The sequence below is a fragment of the Diorhabda carinulata genome, chromosome 7 (genome assembly GCF_026250575.1).
Source record: "Diorhabda carinulata isolate Delta chromosome 7, icDioCari1.1, whole genome shotgun sequence".
In the NCBI taxonomy this organism is placed as follows: Eukaryota; Metazoa; Arthropoda; class Insecta; order Coleoptera; family Chrysomelidae; genus Diorhabda; species Diorhabda carinulata.
In genome coordinates this window covers 24085719-24110624 of record NC_079466.1, presented here as the reverse complement: position 1 = coordinate 24110624, position 24906 = coordinate 24085719, and the positions used below count along the sequence as shown (strand labels likewise).

At 32.4% G+C, this 24906-nt stretch overlaps 2 protein-coding genes across 2 annotated transcripts; one reads left to right on the top strand and one right to left on the bottom strand.

Annotated features, from left to right (window-relative positions):
* Positions 1–2023: 2023 nt before the first annotated feature.
* On the top strand, positions 2024–21970 carry LOC130896503 (E3 SUMO-protein ligase RanBP2-like). Its single transcript, XM_057804661.1, has 16 exons — positions 2024–2285; positions 2702–2927; positions 3014–5379; positions 6007–6286; positions 8086–8733; positions 8788–9957; positions 12101–12262; positions 12416–12592; positions 12652–12948; positions 13002–13209; positions 14994–15229; positions 15284–16057; positions 18023–18799; positions 20108–20413; positions 20476–21044; positions 21673–21970. Exons 1-16 carry the CDS (start codon positions 2214–2216, stop codon positions 21862–21864), a joined length of 8460 nt encoding a protein of 2819 aa, XP_057660644.1. The 5' UTR covers positions 2024–2213; the 3' UTR covers positions 21865–21970.
* A 492-nt stretch (positions 21971–22462) lies between these two features.
* On the bottom strand, positions 22463–24678 carry LOC130896506 (E3 ubiquitin-protein ligase RFWD3-like). Its single transcript, XM_057804665.1, has 2 exons — positions 24524–24678; positions 22463–24068 (listed from the first exon to the last, which is right to left on the bottom strand). Exons 1-2 carry the CDS (start codon positions 24555–24557, stop codon positions 22528–22530), a joined length of 1575 nt encoding a protein of 524 aa, XP_057660648.1. The 5' UTR covers positions 24558–24678; the 3' UTR covers positions 22463–22527.
* Between the last annotated feature and the right edge of the window lie 228 nt (positions 24679–24906).

Below are 24906 nucleotides of genomic sequence, written 5' to 3'. Positions count from 1 at the left end.
CTTCCCAGCAACACGTACAATAGTCGCCTTCTGTCTGTCTGTCACCTCCAGAGGCTCTTTTTTCTTCCTTCAGAGAAAAGAAAGTTCCTCCAAGTCTTCCTCTTCCCAGCAACACGTACAATAGTCGCCTTCTGTCTGTCTGTCACCTCCAGAGGCTCTTTTTTCTTCCTTCAGAGAAAAGAAAGTTCCTCCAAGTCTTCCTCTTCCCAGCAACACGTACAATAGTCGCCTTCTGTCTGTCTGTCACCTCCAGAGGCTCTTTTTTCTTCCTTCAGAGAAAAGAAAGTTCCTCCAAGTCTTCCTCTTCCCAGCAAAACGTACAATGGTCGCCTTCTGTCTGTCTGTCACCTCCAGAGGCTCTTTTTTCTTCCTTCAGAGAAAAGAAAGTTCCTCCAAGTCTTGCTCTTCCCAGCAAAACGTACAATGGTCGCCTTCTGTCTGTCTGTCACCTCCAGAGGCTCTTTTTTCTTCCTTCAGAGAAAAGAAAGTTCCTCCAAGTCTTCCTCTTCCCAGCAACACGTACAATAGTCGCCTTCTGTCTGTCTATCACCTCCAGAGGCTCTTTTTTCTTCCTTCAGAGAAAAGAAAATTCCTTAGAGTCTTCCTCTTCCCAGCAAAACGTACAATGGTCGCCTTCTGTCTGTCTATCACCTCCAGAGGCTCTTTTTTTTATTCCTTCAGAGAAAAGAAAGTTCCTCCAAGTCTTGCTCTTCCCAGCAAAACGTACAATGGTCGCCTTCTGTCTGTCTGTCACCTCCAGAGGCTCTTTTTTCTTCCTTCAGAGAAAAGAAAGTTCCTCCAAGTCTTCCTCTTCCCAGCAAAACGTAAAATGGTCCCCTTCTGTCTGTCTGTCACCCCCAGAACGCTCTAGAAGTACCCATGTCCCGTTAGGTGATAGTTAACGTCAATATACGTCTCTTTTGTCCAATCCATTAATGCTTTTCCTTCTGAGAGAAAAAAGTGTCTACAAATCTTCTTTTTCCCACCAAAACATACACCGGTCGTCTTCTAACTCCAGAAGTATCCATGTGCTTATAGATGATAATTTACGGCAACATGCGTATTTTTTGTCAAATCCTACACGCTCTTGATTAACCTGTGGGTCCAACATCCACTGGTTTCTCTAGTCTAACTGCTCTGTCACCTCCAGAGTCTCTTTTTTCTTCCTTCACTGGACATCTTACATCTTCAGAAGTACCCCTATCCCTTTAGGTGATATTTAACGTCAATATTTGCTTCTTCTGTCCAATATTTCACAATCTTGATCAACCTACAGGTTCAACATCTACTGATTTTACACCTCTATAGTTTTTTTTTCTTCAGAGAATAAAAATTCCCCTCCGAATATTCCTCTTCCTAAAAAGACGTGCACTGGTCATCTCCTAGCTTCGCAAGAAAGCTCCAGAAGTACCCGTGACCCTTTAAGTTATATGTAACGTCAATATGTGCTTCGTCTGTCCAATTCTTCACGCTTTTTATTAACTTGTGGGTTCAACATCCAGTTGTTTCACTGCTCTATCTATTTTGTACCTCTAGAGGCTTTTTTCATCCTTCAAAGAAAAAAAAAGTGCCTCCGAATCTTCCTGTTCCCAGAAATATCCATCACCGTTTAGGTTATATTAAATGTCAATTTTTATGCTTCTTCTGTCCAATTCCTCAAGTGTCAAAAGAATTATTGACAGTGATTTGAAGTATTATATTTTTATATTGTAACAGTAGATTTATTATAAATATATTAATACTTTTTTTCTCCAGAAATTATTCTAAATCATATATAATGAATATTAATTCGATGAATATCGAAACTATTACCATAGATAAACTTATAATTTATCTATTGATACTCTATTACTTGATTATCAGATACCTAATTAATTATTTTATTTATAATTAAATTAACATTTAGAAATGTTTTTCTCTCAAATATTGCAAATATCTATTCTTCCTTCAATAAATTAGAACCGCCCTACTGCAAATTAACATCGACTTAACGGAATGTGTAGTGACTTTTCGATAGTTACGAAGCAGTATTTTTTTAGTTGGCAAAACTGACCGAGTTAGAGATAATTCATATTCAGCGGTTAAGTCTTTTGCAATTTTTATAAGTGTGTAATCGTCTTAAAAAATACTTTATATAAAAGAATTATATTTTTTTGATGAATCCATATATTTTTAAGTTCAATTGAAAATATAGAGTTATCTCGTTTTTCAAAATGTTTAAAAATAAATCTGAAGTGGATCGCCATGTTCATAATTGTTTGAAAAAAGTAAATAACGAAACTGAGGTAAGTCAACAATTTCTGGAACTACAAATAATTATGAAATTTTGTTTATTGAAATAAAGATTATGTATTTATAGCATTATATAGAAGCAACTGAAATCTGTTATTTATTCCTAATCAGGTTAATAATCTAATATAATTATACAACACGAAGAAAAACGTTTTAGGCTTGTAGTAGATTTTGTTTTGCCGATTTGCTTAGTTGATACATTTTTCAATAAATAGATATAATGTTTAAATATACAATAAAACTTCTATATTAAAAACTTGCTCGAACAACGCTTTTTTTGTTATATCCAATAACATGGAAACTGCTATTGACAATGAGATATATATTCGTTAATTTTGCTGAAAATTCAATCAAAATAGATAACAAATTGTTTTAATACCTATTAAATTCCGATTATTATTCTTTTTAGCGAAATTTGAGATGTTTTTCTTTCGCTAAACTCTACTTTAGTGTAGGAGACTACGATCAGGCATATAGGTACATTTCTTCATACCTTTTGATCAAACCTAAAGCAGCAGAAGGACACCTTTTGCTTGCAAAATGTTTAGAAAAACTGGGTAAATTAGATTCGGCTTTGGAAGCTTATAAAACGTGTTTACAAATAGATCCTAAACAAAATAACGTTGTGATTAAAGGTTAGTGGTAAAAAAAATAATCAGTTCGATCGATTTTTTATTCAAATCTTGTATTATTCTAAAAAGTGTCTTAATTTTTATTACAGTTTGTGAATTGATGTCATCAGATAACATTGAATTAGATCTTTCCGGTGCTAGATATTTCTGCGAATTGGCACAATCATTTGATCCTAATAACCCCGCAGTTCATAGTTTAAAAGATAGATTACTAACAGTTAATAATGAAAATCCAGTGGAAATATCACAATTGTTATTAAAAGAATTGGAAATTAGACCGACAGACATCAATTTAAGAATTAGATTACTCAAACATTTAATTCAAAACAACATGATTAAAGAGGCATATAAACACGTTAGTATGATCGAATATAAAGATTTTGATAACTTTCATCACAGTATTAACTGGTATGAAAATTTGGTTGAAATTTTAATACGTTGTCAAAAGGATATATCGTTTCAATGCGAAATAACTTGGGAATTTTGGTTACTTCTTGTGTCGGTTATGGAAAGATTAGTGGCTTTACGTTTAGATGATCGAAATAATTACAAAGGTACCACGGATTATCGTACAGTCTTATTTAATTTCGATCAGATGTTATATAAAGCAACTGGTAGCTTGGATACTTGCACAGATCGACAATTAATATCTATATTTATAATGCATTATTATACACAGCTACATTTCCATATTTCAACGTTAATTTTAAAGGAAGCTAAAAAGGATGTTATACAATATAAAGAAGCTTCGAATATTATCTTACCGGCTTTATTTACCTCTTATTACTCTCCACCTGATATACAGAGTATCTGGTATACACAATCAGATGAAAAAACTAAAAAATTAGTACAACGTTGGTATAAAACCGCGTGTTTTAGATGCTCCCAAGTAGGTCATATATTATTAGCAATGGGAAAAGATAATAGATCTGTTCTACTTGAAAAAGCTTCACAATATTCCTCAGGATTATGGAGGGAACAATTATACAAAAAGATATTCGTAAAAAGGGATCAACACAACAAAATGTCTACCAGTTTTTTTGTTGCTAATAAACCTTGTTTAGAACCGACTCTAAAGTTACCCATTGTAACTGATTTATTAAAATATGACGAAGTAGCACAACTATCACACCCGGATTCATTACATCATTACGTTTGGATATTTTTGAATAGTGATATCGAAATGAATCTTATAGCTTTCGAAGGTATGCAGTACTCGATTAAAAACTTGAGTAATTGTTCAGCGGAATCTTTGAATTTACTGGACGTTTACGCGTTTATTTACTGCGCTACATTTTGCGCTAAATCCAAATTGAATAACTACAATTTATTACCAGCTTCTATAATGGAAAATTTAGCAACAACCGAACAATCTGCGTTTATACAGTGTGTTTATAAAATGTATAAAAACATGGCGAGTAGTAATTTAGCCGATGTTAGATTAACATTAATAAAAGGAATAGAAACTGTAAGATGTGTTGGTCACCATGGTTTAGACGTACGTACTCTAGTAAATCTAGCAACTCTATTCAAAGACCGAGCTACTAAACTTACCAAGCAATCCGAAATAGATTTCAATATAACCAGAGCGGAATTGTATTGGAAAACCGCTTTACCATTATTGGAAAAAATAGCGAATAACCAAAAAATTTCATACATCCGTAATAGGTTATTCGAATCCGGTTCTAATGAACTCACCACAACCGAAGCGATCAAATATATGGATAAAGGTAAACTTTTCATAGCCACCCAATTGATGAATAGAAAATTTTTCGACGAAGCCCTAAATATGTTCGAGGAATTGAAAGATCCTTACGCCAGCTACCACCAATTCGAGATATATAAACAATTCGCTATAAGTAAGATGGATAAAAAAGGAGATTTAGTACAGGAAGAAATGAATAATGACATTTACGTTATATTAATTAAAGCTAGGGATTGTTTATATCTAACTTTGGATCGCCTCCGACAGCCTTCGGTTGATCCTTCGCACCCTTTGAACACCCAGCTCGATAGCGAAATTAATAAAATTGAAAAATTGCTGTCGAGGAATGAATTGGGTTATAGCCGTAGCTTTTTCTCAGAAGACACCCGTTCGTTCAATGTTAGTGTTAGTGATGAATGTGTTTCGAATTCAACGAAAGTCGAACCGCTTAATCAGTCCACTCCGTTGCGTCTTAATTTGACGCGTCAAGAAGCTAGACCGAGTCCGGAACGATTAGATGCCCAAATAAGACAGTTGATGACAACTAGAGATGCTATTTTCACTTTGGTGTCCGAACAGAATAAACATATGGCCGAAGCGCAGAATAATCTGTTGGAAAAATTGAATTCGGTCGTTAATGATTTGAAATTGATAAAGAAGGAAGTGGAAGGCTTGAAAGAAGTTTCCAAATCTGTGAATGAGATCAAGAATTCCGTTGAAGATTTTCAAAATGTTATAGATGTTGTGCAGGTAATTTTTTTTTTGATATTTGAAAATTTAATGTGAATTAGTTTCTGATTTGAACAATTTGAGATTGAAAATTTCAAAAATTTCACTGAGAGAATGAGTATTGAGCAATATATAGTTCAGGTTTACCAGAAAATTCATTTTTGATTAACTGAAACTTTGAAAATCCAATTTTAGGAACAATCGAATTTAGTTGAAATTAAATGTCAACTAAACTTTTACAGAATTAATTTATAAACCCATTTTTTGACTCAATTTGATTGAGAAAACCGTTTTTTGAAAAAATTCAACTTGGAAAAGTAGTTTTTCTCAAATCATACTTAAAAATACCAATTTGACTGACAATTTTTGATCAAATTAACTTATTAATTAATTAATGACATAAAGGTGATTTAATGATTGCTGGTATCATAGTTTTTAGTATAAACAGCAATCAAAAGAGTGTCCTGTCGATTTCACATTGAAAATAATGGAAAAAAAATTAATAACTTGGATTTTTAGTCTCAAATTGGTACAGTTTGATTCCGGAAAGTCAGAAATTTATTTTCACAAAACCAAAATTTGCATTTACATCATTATTTCATTAAAAAAAATGGTATCAACAACTGGATTAATGTGTGTATTTTGTAGGAAATGAAAAAAGATTTAGCTGAAATGAAAAAACCGGATACAAAGAATCAATTGAGTGACGAAGATCTGTATGTTTTGGATCCGGATTACGGAGTCGATTATAATATACCCTCCAACATGGGTTCTTTCCCTCCAATGGTACCAGGATCCTTCCCAAATTATCAAACCAATAAAATACCGAATCCTAATCACGTAGCCGCCTATCCCCCCGCTATGCTTTTCCCAGGATTGTATCCTGGATTACCGTATACGTATGGTGGACTTAATTTGGCACAACCAGGTAAAATATCTTATTAAAGGTGTTTTTTTAACGATGGCAAACAGTTTTTTGTGAAATTATATTCGAAAAATTATTTTTTTGTCCAAATTAATTGTAAAAAATTAATTTGCCTTGAATAAATTTGAAAAAGGCAATTTTTTCAACAAACTGAAGCCAAAGAAGCTAATTTGTTGTACGATTAAATTTTTGACCAAATTTAACATAGAAAATAAGTTTTTTCTCAATCAAATTATACCTAAAAATACAAATTTAATGACTTAACCTAAAAAAAAAAACAATTTTTATAGCAAATTGAACAAAGAAAAGCCGATTTGTGGTAAACTTGAATTTGGAAAACCAATTTTTGACCAAATTAAACATAGAAAATCAGATTTTTTTTCAAATTATGCCTAAAAGTACCAGTTTGACTGACTTAACCTAAAAAACAGTTTTTTATAGCAAACTGAACCAAGAAAAACATTTTTTTCACCAAATTTGATATAGGAAAACAGTTTTTTCTGAAATCATACTTGGAAAAGCAATTTTCTGTCCACATTTATATCAGATTTGATTAACTTGAGATAAGAAATTTTTTTGACAAACTAAACTAAGGAATATCAATTTTTGAGCTAACTGCATATGCAAAATATTTTTTTTTTCGACATTTAATCTGGGATAAGCTCATGTTCATCCAAATATAACAAAAAATTAATTTCAAAATCCTTTATTAGCTGAACAAAAGTTAGTAAACCAAATTTATTGCCAAAATAAAATTGGAAAAGCCAATTTCTGGCATTATAAATTGTTATAAACTCTTTTTTTAATCTGAAAAAAGTTCATTTTTGAATAAGTTTAATATAGAATAGCAAATTGTTGCTAAATTAAACTTATCAAAGTCTATTTGTGACCAAATCAAAGTTGCATAACTAATTTTTGTCACAATCAAACTTTGATGAGTATTTTCAGACCAAATTAAAATCTGAGAAACCGTCTTTTGACAAAATTGAATGATTAATAGCAACGTTTTTGTTAAAATTGAACTTGTTGACCAAATTATATTTGCAAAAGCAACTTTTTCACATAATCAAACCAGGAAAACTATTTTTTCTAATAAATTAAACTTAGGGGTGAAAATTTTTGACTAAATCGAACCTATTTGTGACCAAATCAAAGTTGCATAACTAATTTTTGTCACAATCAAACTTTGATGAGTTTTTCAGACCAAATTAAAATCTGAGAAACCGTCTTTTGACAAAATTGAATGATTAATAGCAACGTTTTTGTTAAAATTGAACTTGTTGACCAAATTATATTTGCAAAAGCAACTTTTTCACATAACCAAACCAGGAAAACTATTTTTTCTAATAAATTAAACTTAGGGGTGAAAATTTTTGACTAAATCGAACCTATTTGTGACCAAATCAAAGTTACATAACTAATTTTTGTCGCAATCAAACTTTGATGAGTTTTTCAGACCAAATTAAAATCTGAGAAACCGTCTTTTGACAAAATTGAATGATTAATAGCAACGTTTTTGTTAAAATTGAACTTGTTGACCAAATTATATTTGCAAAAGCAACTTTTTCACATAATCAAACCAGGAAAACTATTTTTTCTAATAAATTAAACTTAGGGGTGAAAATTTTTGACTAAATCGAACCTATTTGTGACCAAATCAAAGTTGCATAACTAATTTTTATCGCAATCAAACTTTGATGAGTATTTTTTGACTAAATTGAACTTTTGAGAAACAAACGCTGTACTAAATGAGCATTTTTGTTAGGATTTCTGACTAATATTTTTTTCTATATATATTGTAGGGTCTCTACCATTTTTAACGGATCATCAACCAACGAATGTAGCAACAACAACTCCCTCTCATCATTTATTACCGAACCAACCGTCTCTATCCCAGCATCTAGGATTGGACTCATTGAATATTCAGTCATTACCTTCTGCAATACCACAAACAAACCAACAAAAAGAATTACCCAAAAGTACCATATTCGGTACCAATCTCAAATTACCATCGACCACTTCGCCTATTGTACCATCATTTAGTAAAACACCACCGGTAAACGTCGTCATAACGACATCCGATCCGTTACCAACCGGTAACACTTTAACTTCCCAACCTGTATTATCAGTTACCATTCCTCCGCAACATATAAAATCGAATTTATTCAAAGCTCCCTCAACCTCCGCCCCCGAAAAAGCGGATACTTCAATTAAAATTAACGAGAAGTTGGACCAAGATAAACGTCTCGATGACACCAACGAGAGTTTGAACAAAAGTGACGTATCTCCGGAAGAAGAAGAACCGAACATAACCTTCAAACCAGTCATACCGTTACCGGACGAAGTGCCCCTTAATACCGGCGAAGAAGGCGAAACCGAACTGTTTTGCGGTAGAGCCAAATTATTCAGATGCGTTACCGTCGATGGAACCAAAGAATGGAAAGAAAGAGGTGAGTTCATCCCCCATACTCAAACCGTCGAAATTGAAATTTTTCGTTTTTTAGGCGTTGGTAATTTGAAGATTCTGAAAAACCCCCAAACCCACAAAACTAGAATCCTAATGAGAAGAGATCAAGTATTCAAAATTTGCGCCAACCATTTCATAACCAAGGAAATGACGTTGTTACCGTCCACCCAAAACGACCGAGCCTTCACGTGGGCAGCGCAAGATTTCTCCGACGGGGAGATAAAATCCGAAACGTTGTGCGTTAAATTCAAATCAATAGAAGACGCTAGAAAATTCGCCGACGTTTTTAAACAATCCGCGGAAAATAAATTGGTAAAAACGACGTCGGAAAGCGGAAATTCTTTAGGAGGTTTCGTTTTTACCGGTACACCGACTTTCTCCCATGTAGAACCGAAACCTGTAGCTGATTTAACCGAAGTGAAAGAAACCAATAAAACGAGTCCGTTTTCCACGTTCATTTTCGGTAAACCGCCTCAAGATACCAAACCAGTTGGAACTGGAATCGACGATGGACCGTCTTCTCCTTTGGAAGAATTCGTTCCCACGGCCGAATTCAAACCGGTCGTCGATTTACCCGAACTAATCGATGTTAAAACGGGCGAAGAAAATTCCGAAATTCTTTTTGAAGAAAGGGCGAAATTGTTCAGATTCGATACGAGCGGTGAAGTAAACGAATGGAAAGAGAGAGGAATCGGTACGCTGAAGGTATTGAAAGACGAATCGATCCGGTTATTAATGAGACGCGATCAAGTACATAAAGTTTGTTGCAATCATAGAGTACTAAAAGATATGATTTTCAAAATAAATTCCAATAATCCCAAAGCGGTGGTATGGCAAGCTCAAGATTTTTCCGAAGGCGTAATCAAACAGGAGATGTTTACGGCGCGTTTTAAAACCGAAAAAATCGCTAGTGAGTTCCTGGAGATACTACGGAAAGCTAAGGAGAATATGGATGAGAATAGTGCAGTGATAACTACCATCGATTCGGCTCGGAATAAAAAAGATACCGATAAAACGTTCGATTTTGTTAGTATTGGTGAAATTCAAAATGGAAAACCGGAAATCGGGGGATTCGGAGACGCTTTTAAAATGAAACCCGGTGATTGGGAATGTCAAAGTTGTATGGTGAGAAATTACGCTAGTGCTGTTAAGTGTGTTGTGTGTGGTGATTCTAAAAAGGAAGGATTACAACAAACTGTCATTCCAAGTGAGTATTATTTCATATTAAATTTTCCCAATCAATTCAGATTATTCTCTAATGGGGTGTATTCCATGTAAATTTTATGCATTTGATTTCTATTTATCAATTATTCGTCTATTTATGATATTTTTCTAATATTTAGTAACTTTCTGTGCAAACTTTGTCGAATGCTTAGCTATCATCCAAAAATTTGGTTTCTATCATCTCCATATTCATTTATATATACAAACATTACTTGACTCACTTTTTCATTGTTATTAAAAAGTCTCATGATTTTTTATCATGTTTTCCACTATTTTGTTTCTCGTTTAATACTAGATAGAAATGTCACAAAAACGTATTGTTTTCTCATATTTCCGTCTCTAAATGTAAAATGTAAAACTAAACCTTCATTGCCATGTCTTCATATATACGCAAACATCATTTGACACACTCTTCCGTGTTTATATTTGCATTGTTATTAAGCTTGGCACCAAAAATCTTATGGATTTTTTATTATTTTTCGTTTTTCACTATTTTGTTTCTCCCTGTTCAATACTGGGTAGAAATGTCTATAAAACGAATCTTTCTCTAATATTTTTATCCCTAAATATAAAATTGAATTAAACTCTGTCAAATGTTTAGCTATCATCAAAAAATTTGGTTTCCTTCATTGCCATATCTTCATATATATGCAAACATTGTTTATATTTGCATTGTTATTAAGATTGGCATTAAAAACTCTTATAAATTTTCGATTTTTTATCATGTTTTCCACTATTTTTCGTCTTCCAGTGTAGAAATATGTTCAAAACAAACCAATTTCTAAAATCTTCATCTATAAAATAAAATTTGAGTGAACTCTGTCAAATGCTCAACTATCATCCAAAAATGTAGTCTCTATCATTGCTATTTTTTATATAATTGTGACACATTCTTTTTTGCATTCAGATTCCCATTATTATTATTAAGATTAAAATCATAAGTTTCTAATGTTTATCATGTTTTTCACTCTTTCATTTCCCCCCTGTTAAAAACTAGGTAGAAATGTCACAAAAACTAATGGTTTTCTCATACTTTCATCTCTAAATGTGAAATTGAAGTGAACTCTGTCAAATGCTCAACTATCATCAAAAAATGTAGTCTCCATCATTGCTATTTTTTATATAAGTGTGACACGTTCTTTTTTGTATTCAGATTCTCGTTATTATTAAGATTGGTATCAAAAATCTCATGAGTTTTTTATTTTTTATCATGTTTTTCACTATTTCGTTCCCCCCTTTTCAAAACAATTTAGGAAGGTTTCCATAATGAATCATTATCTAATATTTTCATTTCTAATTATAAAATTTTCGAAATTTATAATTTTTTGAAGTATTTTTTACCATTTTGTGTCTTCCTATTAAAAACAATGTAGAAACAATATACGTAGAAAGACTTTTTTGTCTTCTTTTTGCTTGTGCCTTTTCAAAACTGTTTTTTGGTTTCCATCTTCCCTATAATAAAAGTATTTATTAAAAATTTTGGTAAAGGAATTGTTCTTTACTTTTAAATTCGCTTTATCAATGAGAATAACATTAAATATCTCTTGAATTTTTCATTATTTATTATTTTTTCCACTATTTATTTTCTCCCCATTGAAAATGATATAAAAATGTGTCTCTTGTCTCAAATACACATATTCATATACAAAATTGGAAAAAACTTTGTCGATTGCCCAGCTAACATCCATTAAGTCTAATCTAGGCTTTTATTTTCATGTAAATGCCTCTTCGGGGTTGTTTTGGTCTATATCTTCCGAATAATAAATTATTTATACAAAATGGTAGTGGAGAAAGTCCTCTTTTATTTTTAAATTAATTAACTCCAAAAATGCCATGAATGTTTGATTATCTGTAATTTTTTGGTCTCTATTATTGATTAAATAAGTTGTTCATCTAAAATTGTGGTGGAGAAATTATTTTTTATTATATCAATCAATTTAGCATCAAAAGTTTTCTGAATTTTTGATTATTTACGATATTTTTCTGTCTAGTTTGTTTCTCATATACCTACTTCTTTAATGTTCAAAACTCTTCTTCACTATCAAATTCTCTTTATTAATGTCGAATGCTTAACTAACATCCGAAAATCCTAAATTTCTGTCTGTTTTAAATTACATTTATTGTAGGTATTCAAAATAAGATGCCCGTAGTGTCAGGATTTGGGGACGCTTTCAAAATACAACCTGGTTCTTGGGAATGTAAAACTTGTATGATCCGAAACGATTCTACTGTAACCAAATGTGTAGCTTGTGGAACCGATAAAGAAAGCGGATTGCAGAAAGACACACGTTAGTATTCTACGACTATTTTAACTAAAAATCCACAATTTTTTAAATCGAAAAAGCTTTAATCTACTAACAACTGATCTAGTACAAACCGGTGGATACCAGATCGCCCTTGGTGTTGATAGTTTCAGTAATAACTTGATTTATTTATTGTAGAAGTTCAAAGTACTATTGAAAAACAAGTACAGAAAGTTTCTGGTTTCGGAGACGCTTTTAAAATGAAACCCGGTCATTGGGAATGTCAAAGTTGTATGATTCGAAATGAAGCGGATGTTAGGAAATGCGTAGCTTGCGGAACTAGCAAAGATGGCGGATTACAGGAAAAGGAAACAGGTCGGTGAATATAATCTATTGAAAAATTGAGTATTTCGTGAACATATTTCGTTTTTCAGTTAAAAGTATCGAAACTCCCGTACAGAAATTCACGTTTGGTGTACCTACGGATACTAAACTGACGTTTGATGTAAAAGATAATTCAACTAATGTAATCGCACCGGTACAAAACGCCCAATGGAAATTTGGATTTGTCAAATCGGAAGTAACACCAACTAAACCGATCGAGGAAACTAAAACTCCTTTGGAAAGTGTTAAATCGGTTCCGGATAAAAATAGTTTTTCGTTTATCTCCCCTACCAAACAAGAATTCACATTCAAACCTCCCCCAAAAAAGACCAACGATGATTCAGACAGTAAGTTTTAACAATTAATTAAACTTGAGGATATCATTTTTTTTTTATTATAGGTAGTTACGTCGAAGAAGAAGAAGATAACATTTATTTTAAACCTGTGATTCCATTACCGGATAAAATACAAGTTAAAACAGGAGAAGAAGACGACGACGTTTTGTATTGTCACAAAGCGAAATTGTTCAGATTCGTCGATAAGGAATGGAAAGAACGGGGCATTGGAGATATTAAAATATTAAAGAACAAATCTAATCAAACCTTGAGGTGATATAAACATAATTATAAAGGAAAAAATCTCTGTAATCCAAAATGTCCAAATAAGAATTTTAATCTGGTCCTTCGAGCCGTGTATAATCAAGGCTCGAAGGACCAGATACTGTAATGAAATTATTTCAAATTCGTAGACTTTTCGGTGCAAAAAAGGGGTTCTAATGAAAAGTTCTGTGTAATACAGGATGTCTGTTGAATATAATTAACCAAAAATTTGTCAAAATAAGATTGATAATTGTGATAACTTTGTAAAAATGGAAAAATTTTCGAAACTACTGATGGTATTAATAGAAAATACTGTTTACTACTTTATCATCAATACAAAATTACACTATCTGGTCCTTCGAGCCGTGTATAATCAAGACTCGAAGTGCCAGATGCTGTAATGAAATTATTTCAAATTCGTAGACTTTTCGGTGCAAAAAAGGGGTTCTAATGAAAAGTTCTGTGTAATACAGGATGTCTGTTGAATGTAATTAACCAAAAATTTGTCAAAATAAAATTGATGATTATGATAACTTTGTAAAAATGGAAGAATTTTCGAAACTACTGATGGTATTGATAGAAAATACTGTTTACTACTTTATCATCAATACAAAATTACACTATCTGGTCCTTCGAGCCGTGTATAATCAAGACTCGAAGGACCAGATACTGTAATGACATTATTTCAAATTCGTAGACTTTTCGGTGCAAAAAGGGATTCTAATGAAAAGTTCTGTGTAATACAAGATGTCTGTTGAATGTAATTAACCAAAAATTTGTCAAAATAAGATTGATAATTATGATAACTTTGTAAAAATGCATAAATTTTCGAAACTACTGATTATATTAATTGAAATTACTACTATCTGGTCCTTCGAGCCGGATATTTAGCAATACTAGAAGTGCCAGTGCTGTAATGAAATTATTTCAAATACGTAGATTTTTCTGTGTAATGCAAAATATGCGTTGAAGATAATTTATCAACAATTTTTCGAAAAAATTTAAATTATTTATCTGTCAAAATTGATAAGTAGTCAAGCAATTTCACAAACTGTTGGTAATGTTCATATGGGCACTGTTTACCATTAACGCCTACAGTTACACTATCTGGTCGTTCAAACCTTCCTAAATATCCGGCTCGAAGGACCAGACAGTCCAAATGTGAATATTAGTGTAGTAGTAGTGAAAAATGGACTCAGTACTATTTCTTGTTGATTCATTTTCGTGGTAAATAAAGATACTAGGAGATTCCACTAGATTTATCTGGCTTGTACTGAAATTTTGGACTTTTTAATTTCATCTGATTATAGTATTTTACCACCTTTGGTTTCTTTTAAGCTCTGATGATAACATGAAATAACATTTTTTGGATTCTTGTAAGTCACTGGTTGATACCCGGTTCGAAGGACCATGTTATTAGTTTGAAAATTGTTTTTACACATTAAGGTGCTCTTATGAAATAACTCTATGTATTATAAGATATCTGTTGACTATAATTAACCAAAACACTCGCTATTACACCGTTTGGTCTTTCGAGCCTTCCTAAATACCCGCCTCGAAGGACCAGACTCTGTAATTGTGAGTATCGGTGTAGTGCTTTCTTCTGATTATACACTATATAACCACGTTTGGTGTCATTTGAGCTTTAAAGATGATGAGAAAAACCCTTTTTTATATTCCCATATATCGCCGGTTAACATCCGGCTCGAAGGACCAAACTTTAGACATTTGCAATATCCCCTAACTTTGTATGGAAAAAAATGTAGTAAATATCATTTTTATTATTATTTTAGAGTCGTGATGCGTAGAGAACAAGTTTTGAAAATATGTTTGAATCATTTGTTGACAAAAAAAATCGATTACAAATTCAGAGACGAGAAATCGTTGATGTTTATGGCTGCAGACTATTCCGAAGGTACTTTAGTGAATCAGTTGTTCTGTGTGCGGTTCAAAAATGGCGAAATCGCCAATGATTTCAAAAAAGCAATCGACACTGCTTTAGAAACAGAAAAAAGTATACAATGTGAAGGTAATATAGTAATTTATACAATACGTTGCATTATTAATGTTATTTTTGTTTTAGGTGAAAAAGACGGAGTTGAAATTGTATTTGAAACGGAAGTGACACCAGAAGAAGAACAGGAAGCCGTAAAATTGGGACTTCCCCCCAAATTTATGTCCTACAAGCAGCTACCGGATTGCGAATGCGAACAATGCGAAAAAGACGATGAATATTTGAAGGATTTATTCCCTAAAGTACAAAAAAATAACGAAAAAACCCTTGTTTCTACCCCTAGCAATACCCCCGTCAAGTCTAGTGATAATTCCGACGGTACGCCGGGAAAAAATGTTTCGACTACTTCACCGGTGTTTTCCTGGCCTACTTCAACAACGTCTAACAGCTTTTCATTCGCTAATTTTTCTTTCACTAGTAGTTTTCTTCCTCAAACTACCAAATCTGGGAACGTAACTCCGAATAATAAAGAAGTTTTCGATACTTCCAAAGCCGTGGACGGTAACAAGAGCACATTCAGTTTCGATAATAATCAATTTAAGTCGTCCGGTAATATTTTTGCTCAAGCTCCAAGCGGCGCTTCTATTTTCGGTCAGAATGTCGCTAATTCGAATACCTCGAACATATTCGGTAATAAGAGTACGAATATGGGGAGTATTTTCGATTTCAAACCGAAGTCGACGGCGGATAGTGGAAAAACTGGTTTCTTATTCGGACAATGGAACATTTCTGTAACGGAAAAACCGAAAGAAACGGAAAATGTGGCGTCGAAAACTGGTGGTGATTCTTCTTTCGCGTCGCCGGCAGCTGATACTAAGGAAAAATCTGCGGTTGTTGAAAATGGTAAGAATTTTCGTTTGATACCCGGATCGGATTTGGGTAGTGTTCCAATAAAACAAAAGATTAAAATTATGTATAGATTGATATTTACGAAATTCGCTTGGTCCTATGTTTTTGTGAGATAGTTGTTGAACATTGGCTGGTTCGTTTTTGGACAAAAATTGGCTTTTTTGGGTCGTTTTGGACAAAAATCGCCTTTTTGGTTCGTTTTGGTCAAAAAAATTGTTTTTTTTTTTCATTTGGTAAAAAATTAGCTTCTTTTGGTTCATTTTTGTCAAAAATTGGCGTTTTTTGGGTCGTTTTGTTGGAAATTAACTATTTTTTATTAAAATGATTTTTCTGATTTGTATTTGTAGAAAAATGGGACTTACTTATTTCGATTATATTAAAAATTGGCTGTTTTTGGTTTAATTCGGTCAAAAATTGGCTTCTTTTGGTTCGGTTTGGTCAAAAATCGGCTTTTTTGATGCGTTTTGTTGAAAAATTGTTTGCTTTGGTCATAAATTAGCTATTTTTGATTAAAATGGTTTTCCTGATTTATATTTGTAGAAAAATGGGACTTACTTATTTCGATTATATTAAAAATTGGCTGTTTTTGTTTTAATTCGGTCAAAAATTGGTTTCTTTTGGTTCGGTTTGGTCAAAAATATGCTTTTTTGATGCGTTTTTTTGAAAAAATTGTTTGCTTTGGTCATAAATTAGCTATTTTTGATTAAAATGGTTTTCCTGATTTATATTTGTAGAAAAATGGACTTACTTATTTCGATTATATTAAAAATTGGCTGTTTTTGGTTTAATTCTATCAAAAATTGGTTTCTTTTGGTTCGGTTTGGTCAAAAATAAGCTTTTTTGATGCGTTTTGTTGAAAAAATTGTTTGCTTTGGTCATAAATTAGCTATTTTTGATTAAAATGGTTTTCCTGATTTATATTTGTAGAAAAATGGGACTTACTTATTTCGATTATATTAAAAATTGGCTGTTTTTGGTTTAATTCTGTCAAAAATTGGTTTCTTTTGGTTCGGTTTGGTCAAAAATATGCTTTTTTGATGCGTTTTTTTGAAAAAATTGTTTGCTTTGGTCATAAATTAGCTATTTTTGATTAAAATGGTTTTCCTGATTTATATTTGTAGAAAAATGGACTTACTTATTTCGATTATATTAAAAATTGGCTGTTTTTGGTTTAATTCGGTCAAAAATTGGTTTCTTTTGGTTCGGTTTGGTCAAAAATAAGCTTTTTTGATGCGTTTTGTTGAAAAAATTGTTTGCTTTGGTCATAAATTAGCTATTTTTGATTAAAATGGTTTTCCTGATTTATATTTGTAGAAAAATGGTGTTTTTTTTTAGTTCAATTATATCAAAAATTGGATATTTTTTTTAATTAGGTAAAAAATTGGCTTTTTAGTTCTTTTGGTTGAAAAAATTGACTTTTTAGGTTCGTTTTAATAGAAAATTAGCTATTTTTCATCAAAATGGTTTAGAAAAATAGTATTTCTTACTTAGATTGTGTCAAAAATTGGCTGATTTGGTTAAATTCGACCAAAAAATGGTTTCTCAGAGCTATATTGTGGAAAACTTGGAGTTTTTGTTTTACTTTTCCCTATTCTTGGCTGTTTTTAGTTCAAATTGACCAAAAAACGGCTTTTCTGGGTTTTATTTCTAAAAAAATCGACTCTTTAGGTTAAATTTTGTCAAAAATTGGATGTTTTTCATCAAAAAATGATTTTTCCGATTTATATTTGTAGAAAAATGGCCTTTCTGGGTTCGATTATGTCAAAAATTGGCTGTTTTTAGTTTAATTTGATCAAAAATTGAATTTTCTGGTATCATTCTAATAAAAAATCGCTTTGTCTGAATTTCATTGCCTTACTAATCGATATACATGTTCTACCATTAATAATTGAAAATATTTCTGTGAAAAATAATTTTTTTTCTCATTAAAATTTGACACTACAATTGAATTTATTGCAGTTAGTGGAAAAACCGGATTTTTATTTGGACCGAGCAGTAAACCAGTCGAACAGAAACAACCAGATGACTCAATACTTAAATCTGATACGAAACTATCTTTCGCTTCATCACCAGCTGGCCTTAAAGAAACAGATGATCCGGTGTTGAAATCTGATCCTAATCTTTCTTTCGCTTCGTTGGCAGCTGGCTCAAACAATAAAGATAAACCCGGATCAATAGAAAATGGGAAAAATTCTACTTTTAACGTTAGTAGTGGAAAACTCAATTTTTCATTTGGTCAAGGGATCAAAAGTACAGTCGACCTTAAAGAAACAGATGATCCGGTGTTGAAATCTGATCCTAATCTTTCTTTCGCTTCGTTGGCAGCTGGCTCAAACAATAAAGATAAACCCGGATCAATAGAAAATGGGAAAAATTCTACTTTTAACGTTAGTAGTGGAAAACTCAATTTTTCATTTGGTCAAGGGATCAAAAGTACAGTCGACCTTAAAGAAACAGATGATCCGGTGTTTAAATCTGATCCTAATCTTTCTTTCGCTTCGTTGGCTGCTGGTTCAAACAATAAAGATAAACCCGGATCAATAGGGAATGGGAAAAATTCTACTTTTAACGTCAGTAGTGGAAAACTCGATTTTTCATTTGGTCAAGGGATCAAAAGTACAGTGGACCTTAAGGAAACAGATGATCCGGTATTAAACTCTGACTCGAATCTATCTTTCACTTCGTTGGCTGCTAACTCGAAGGCAAACATAGCTCCTGCCTTCACTCAAAATACAGGTAAACCTTTTAAAATTATTTAAACTGTTTCCAGTGAAAAAAAGTTAATTTATATACGAGGTCTGATAAAAAATATATGGTAAATAAATTTTTGAAGCATCTATTTAATCTGCAACAAGCTTCAGACCATCATTGTACTACTCTAATCGTACAAAATGGATGTAATTTCATCGTAAAATCACAGAAATGGATATTCTGATACAATTTATGCCAAAGAATTGTGTTTCCACGTTCAATTTAAACTATTTTCGAAATTGAAACTATTAAAAAAACGGCTTTTGTTTAAATTCCTAGTTCTGTTAAAATATTTGTCTGTCAAGTCAAATTTTTAGGTTAGGTACGGTGTATCATTACTGAATCTGAACAACGTGGTGTTGCAAGTCGATACACTTTTTCTCAGCGATGCTCAACCGTTCTAAATGGCAGTTTTAATCTTTTTCTCCAAAATATTTGTTATCACTTTCATAATCCATGAAAATCTCTATCTTTCAAACTAAATATTTAGGTTAGGACACAAAAAAGTCACTTGTGACCAAATCTGTAAAATAAAATGCTCGGTTTATCAATTCAAAGTACAATTTGTAGATTCCGATAGTTATAGCGCGTACAAAAAGATTTTCCTTCTGGAAAATCATTTTTTTTAATGTGCTATTTTTGTAAATTTGGGGTTCAAATTGTATTGTTTAAACATAGTTGTTTTTTTTGTTTGCTTTAATTTCCCGATTCGATTAAAATATGTCCTTGAAACCAAATTTTTAGGTTAGGACACCGAAAAAAATCACTTGTAGTCAAATCCGGAGGATATGTTTCCTGGTACACCAATTCAAAGTGAAATTAATGAATTTTTAGTCGTGGAAATAACTGTAATTCGTACATTCAGGTTTTCATGTTGGAAAATCACTTTTCCTTTTTTCAAATTTGGTATCTTTTACAATTTTTTTTCTCTCTGTATAAAATAATGATGAATAACAGTCTCCAGTTATTATTTTATCTTTTTGGAAAGTAATTTCTGAGCGAACTTAACTGAGTTAACCTCAAAAACGGTTCACTACCATTTTCTCGTTGAAGGAAACGATATTCCAACTTTTCAAACCCTCCCAAATCGTAGTTTTCGTCTTTTTATTTCAAAATGGTCGTTTTTGTTTAATTCAACTTCCAGATTCGATAAAAGAAGTCCTTGAAATCAAATTTTTAGGTTAGGTCATGGGGAAAAAATCACTTGTGGTCAAATCTGGCGATTTGAACGCCCTTAATGAGCAACTTCAATAATAAAATTCGTATGTTTGTTTAAATTTTGTTATTTTGTAGATAAAACATTTTCATTTCTCGGCGCCGGAACACCATTATTCAGTTCCCAAAAAACAAATACGCCGAATAAAACAAAAAACGATTCGTGCGACGAACAAAACGTATCCTCGGTATCCGCCGACGAATACGATCCCCATTACGAACCAATTATACCTCTCCCCCAAGAAATTACAGTAATAACCGGAGAAGAAGACGAACAAATATTATTTATAGAGAGAGCCAGATTGTACAGGTACGACTCGGATCTAAAGGTATGGAAGGAGAGGGGAATAGGAAACATTAAAGTCTTACATAATCCCGAAAAAAGTGAGTTGTTTTTAAGCGACCAACCCCGGAATATCATCCCTTTAATCGTCATCCATTTTCAGATACCTACCGATTGTTACTTAGACGCGAAATCGTCCACAAATTGGTATTGAATCAATTGATTACATCAAATCTCGAATTAAAACCGATGGCGAGTACGGAAAAAGCTTGGGTATGGTCGGGACAGAATTATTGCGATGACGAATTGGCGTTCGAAAAATTAGCCGTTCGTTTCAAGAACCAACAACGCGCCGATGAATTTTACAAAATCGTCCAGGAAGTCGTCAAAAAAATCGGAATGGTTATTCCGGAAGCGGTCGAGGATTTCAACATCGACGTAACCCCCACGGTAATCGATCCACTGGATACGGAAACTAACGATGATTATGAATATGACGACGAAGACGACGACGACGACGATGATGACGACGAAGAAGACGAAAGGACCGTTATGTTCGAGAAAACGTGCAGTTTGAGCGAGTTGAATTCTGAAGATTGTTGGGAACATGTCGGCGAAGGATGTTTGGAAGTTTATTACGATCCTGATTTATATGCGGCGAGGATAGTTATTGCAGATGATAGCGGATGTGTACTCAGTAATACGGTAATTGGAACCAACACCGAAATGGAAGTAAGTACCCCTTGTAACATTATATGACAGATTTTATTTTGACATGTCTACGTTTTGAAAGCATTTATATTAACCGGGACCTTATTTGGAGTGATCTAGATGTGTCCCGATTGTTCGAGACGATGCACATCTTTGAAAAAATGTCATATGTCAAAGTTAAAACAGTGGAATGTCAAAAATTGTAATACTCAAAGGTCTATCGTTCTCTACTTAAAGTACCAATGGACCTGGTTGTGATTTATGACAGTTTTCTTTGGTCTCCATTGAAATGCTGGTTCTCTCCTCCTCCCTGGTTGTATTTTTCTTCCATATTCTCTTATATTGGATTTTTTTTCTTTGTTTTTCTTTTTCCATACATTCACATCAGTTTCTTTCGGTTTCCATTTGAATAGTTGGTACTGTCTTCCTTTTTGGATATAATTTTTTTGTATTTTCGTTTATCTGTGACTTATTTCCTCTGTTTTTCTTCTTCTATCCTCCCTTCATCAACACTGTTCTTCCCTTAAAATGATCGTTTCTCCCTTATCATTAATAATAAAGGAGTCCCTTTATGTTTGGTGGTACTATCAGTTCTGGTATTGAAGTAACATAATTCTGGATCACCTGGTATGTATTTTTAAATTTTTAGCTGATAAAAAATGAATGTATATGGAGATCCGTGGATTGGGAAGAGGGTAATGTTCGTTGGAGGAAATTAAAAGTGAAATTCAGCAACGAATCTGCTGCTGAAGAATTTCATTCCAGCTACATTGAAGGCTTGAATTATGCCCAGCAAATCGGTTATATCGACGAACTTCCTATTGAACCCGAAGAGGAATGAAGTCCATTGATAGTTATTTAAAAAAAACACTTACAATTTATTTTTTTTATGTAGATAGATATTGCTATTTTATATTCTTTAAATAAAACGTTTATGAACTGAAAAATTTGTCACTTTTTTTCCAAAAATTGAAGATAACTCTCTTTTTGAATCTTTTCATACCCCCGAGATTGTAACTACAATAACCAAACACTTTCCAAGGGTATTAATGACCTTTAATGTCATTTTTATACCCTTGGTTTTGTATCTGCAACAATCAAAGGCTCTCCAAGGGGTAAAACTAACTTTCTCGTGTCATTTCTTGATAATTTTGGGTCTAGAAATTGTATCTGCAACATTCCAATACTTTCTAAGGGTCTAACTGTTGTTTTGAATCATTTTATGCCCCCGAAATTGTATCTGAGAAAATCAAATATTTCCAAAGGATATGAATGACACTTTCATGTCATTTTATGCCCTTGGTATTGTATCTACAACAATCTAAGGCTTTCCAGGATGTAAAACTGACATTTTCATGTCATTTCTATAAAATTGTATATAAAACATTCCAATACTTTCCAGGGTGTAACTGTGTAACACTGGATAAAATACAACAACGAGTTAAATAAAGTTTTAATAATAAAAAAATATACAACTTAAAAATTATATTTGAGCTATAAACAACTACTGAAATTTGAAAAAATCCATTTTCCTTTCGGTTAGAGAAACTAGAAAGTTTCCATTACTATTTTTAACGCCATTTAAATCTAATACAGCCTCGTTAGCAGGAACCGAACAAACTTTATCACCAGTATGAATACTCCATAGAAAAACACGTTTATAAGATTCTTCGAAAGCGGCAATATACTGTTGTTCGTCGGAAACGAAACAGGTTTTTGATAACAACTTTTGCATACCTCCTCCTTGAAACGTATGTGTTGTAAGACAATTTATTCCACCATCAGGATTTTTATTTAATGTGCAAAGCGAATGTGTAGAATGTGGTACTATATGATTCGGTCTAGACGACACCAGTAATTGTTTTAATTCCTTTTCGTATTTCATACTAACAAATGGACCGTTTAATGGTAAAGAATGTTTTTGATAACTCTCCCCGTCATTTTCAAATATCCACAGGGAATTTAGTTTACAGGATACAACAGCTCCATTGTGAAAATCTGATCCGGGTGATCTAGGAATCGACGCTATTGACACAACAGGGGATGCGTCACCTTCTATTGATAAGGTACATAAAGGTTCATTTAAATTGCGGATGTCATGTTTAATTAAGTTACCGGATTGGGTGCCGGTGTAGAAGTTATATTGATTATCGCTATCCCAACAACAAGACCACAAAGGCATGGTTTCCTTTGTGGTACAAATAACTTTATTCGCGTTTGTGTCGGTTACTTTGAAACATTTATCCATGGATGCGGTCAGAAGCCAATTATTAGTTGAATGAAAACGTAAATCTCTGATTTGCTGATTATGAAGAGGTACAAAAGCCAGAGGTTTGTATAAAGACATGTTGACTTTCCTTATTCCAAAACCAGAAAATAGATTATTCGGAGATTTAGATGATGATACAATTGAGTCGAAAGCATTACTATAATCAAATACTCTACAACCGTTTTGACGACATATTTCTAACGATTTTTCCATGTACAATCTTATACTTGATTTAATTGTGGGATTAATCTCGTTATTAGGAATTCTCGAATTGTTTATTCTTTTTTTAGTTAATTCATTAATGTGACTTTTTAGTTGAGCTATTTCTTGCTTTAAAATTTCCTCTCGACATATGTATTTAGATAAATCCATTTGTAATCTATTTTTTTCTTCAATTGCTACATTTAACAGTTGTTTCGCATTTTCTAACTCTGTGTTATCCACTGCGATCAGTTTCTTGGTATAGATAAATCTTATTTCACTTTTACATGCTTTTTTCTTACAAGTGGGGCACGATTTTTCTTGTTGGGTATCTAACCACCTATAAACACACTTGTAACAAAATAAATGTCCACATTTCAATGCACAGATTCGATGATCTCCCGAATTCGTCCAGTTATCTAAACAAATTGGACAAAGGGTACCGTCTTCGTTATCAATATCATTAGTTGTTTCCAAATTTCCATTAGATGTTTGACTAATTGTTATTTGTTCTTGACTATTGACTTCCATTTCTAGACTAGTGTTTTCAAATGGATGGGATGGTACAGAAGCATCTACAAGAAATATCGCTTATAGAAAAGAAACTTTTATCATTTATAGTTTTATAAAAATTACTTTGTCTTGTACTAAATAGCAAATACAAAAGCTAAAATAGCTATATATACATTTTTTGCTAATTTTAAAGTAGTAAGAATAAATAATCTAGTGAATTTATTTTATAATTATGACGAAACAATATGATGTGAAAATCGATTGAAAACTGGTTTTTAATAAAAAATTCTTTTTGAGAAATCATTTTACAGTTATTTATAAAGGTATGATAATAGGAACAAAACGTTTTTAATTATAAATAAAAAAAAAATAAAATGTTAATTGACCATTTTTCTGAATTAAATGATCAAATAAACAACAAATTACATTTTTTATACGTTAACGTATTTGGTTAGATACTTCTGTATATTTGTAGAATAAAAAAATATATGATTAGTAATATAAATTTATCACTTACTATTTTGAGGTAAATATACGTTAATATTATCCATTATACTTTAAAAATCTTCATTGTTTATTAGTGCCAAAACACAAAACTTTAAATTTTATTAGGCCTTTTCGATAATCATTATCGGATTAAACTGATCATAATCTGAACATTCAGAGAGTAATAACGTTGACATCGATTGTCATTCGGAAACCGATCGAATTAATCAATAGAATTACTTCAATCTTCAATATCATAATAAAGTCATAGAAATAAAAGGTTTTGTAGGTTTAGTTATAAATTTGGAATTTCCACCGACAACTAATTACGACGTGATAAAAATCTCGTTCTATACGCAAAGATTCGCAATTAGTTGATGGGCGATTTATCTGATCCAGGATCAAAGTTTCCGA

Bases quoted from the DNA above. Each gene is read 5' to 3' on its own strand.
- LOC130896506 (XM_057804665.1), bottom strand. From the start codon at position 24,557: ATGGATAATATTAACGTATATTTACCTCAAAATA. The intron at 24,069-24,523 runs GTAAGTGATAAA...TATTTCTTGTAG, and splicing joins CGTATATTTACCTCAAAATA to ATGCTTCTGTACCATCCCAT.
- LOC130896503 (XM_057804661.1), top strand. From the start codon at position 2,214: ATGTTTAAAAATAAATCTGAAGTGGATCGCCATGTTCATAATTGTTTG. The intron at 2,286-2,701 runs GTAAGTCAACAA...TATTCTTTTTAG, and splicing joins AAGTAAATAACGAAACTGAG to CGAAATTTGAGATGTTTTTC. The intron at 12,263-12,415 runs GTTAGTATTCTA...TATTTATTGTAG, and splicing joins CGGATTGCAGAAAGACACAC to AAGTTCAAAGTACTATTGAA.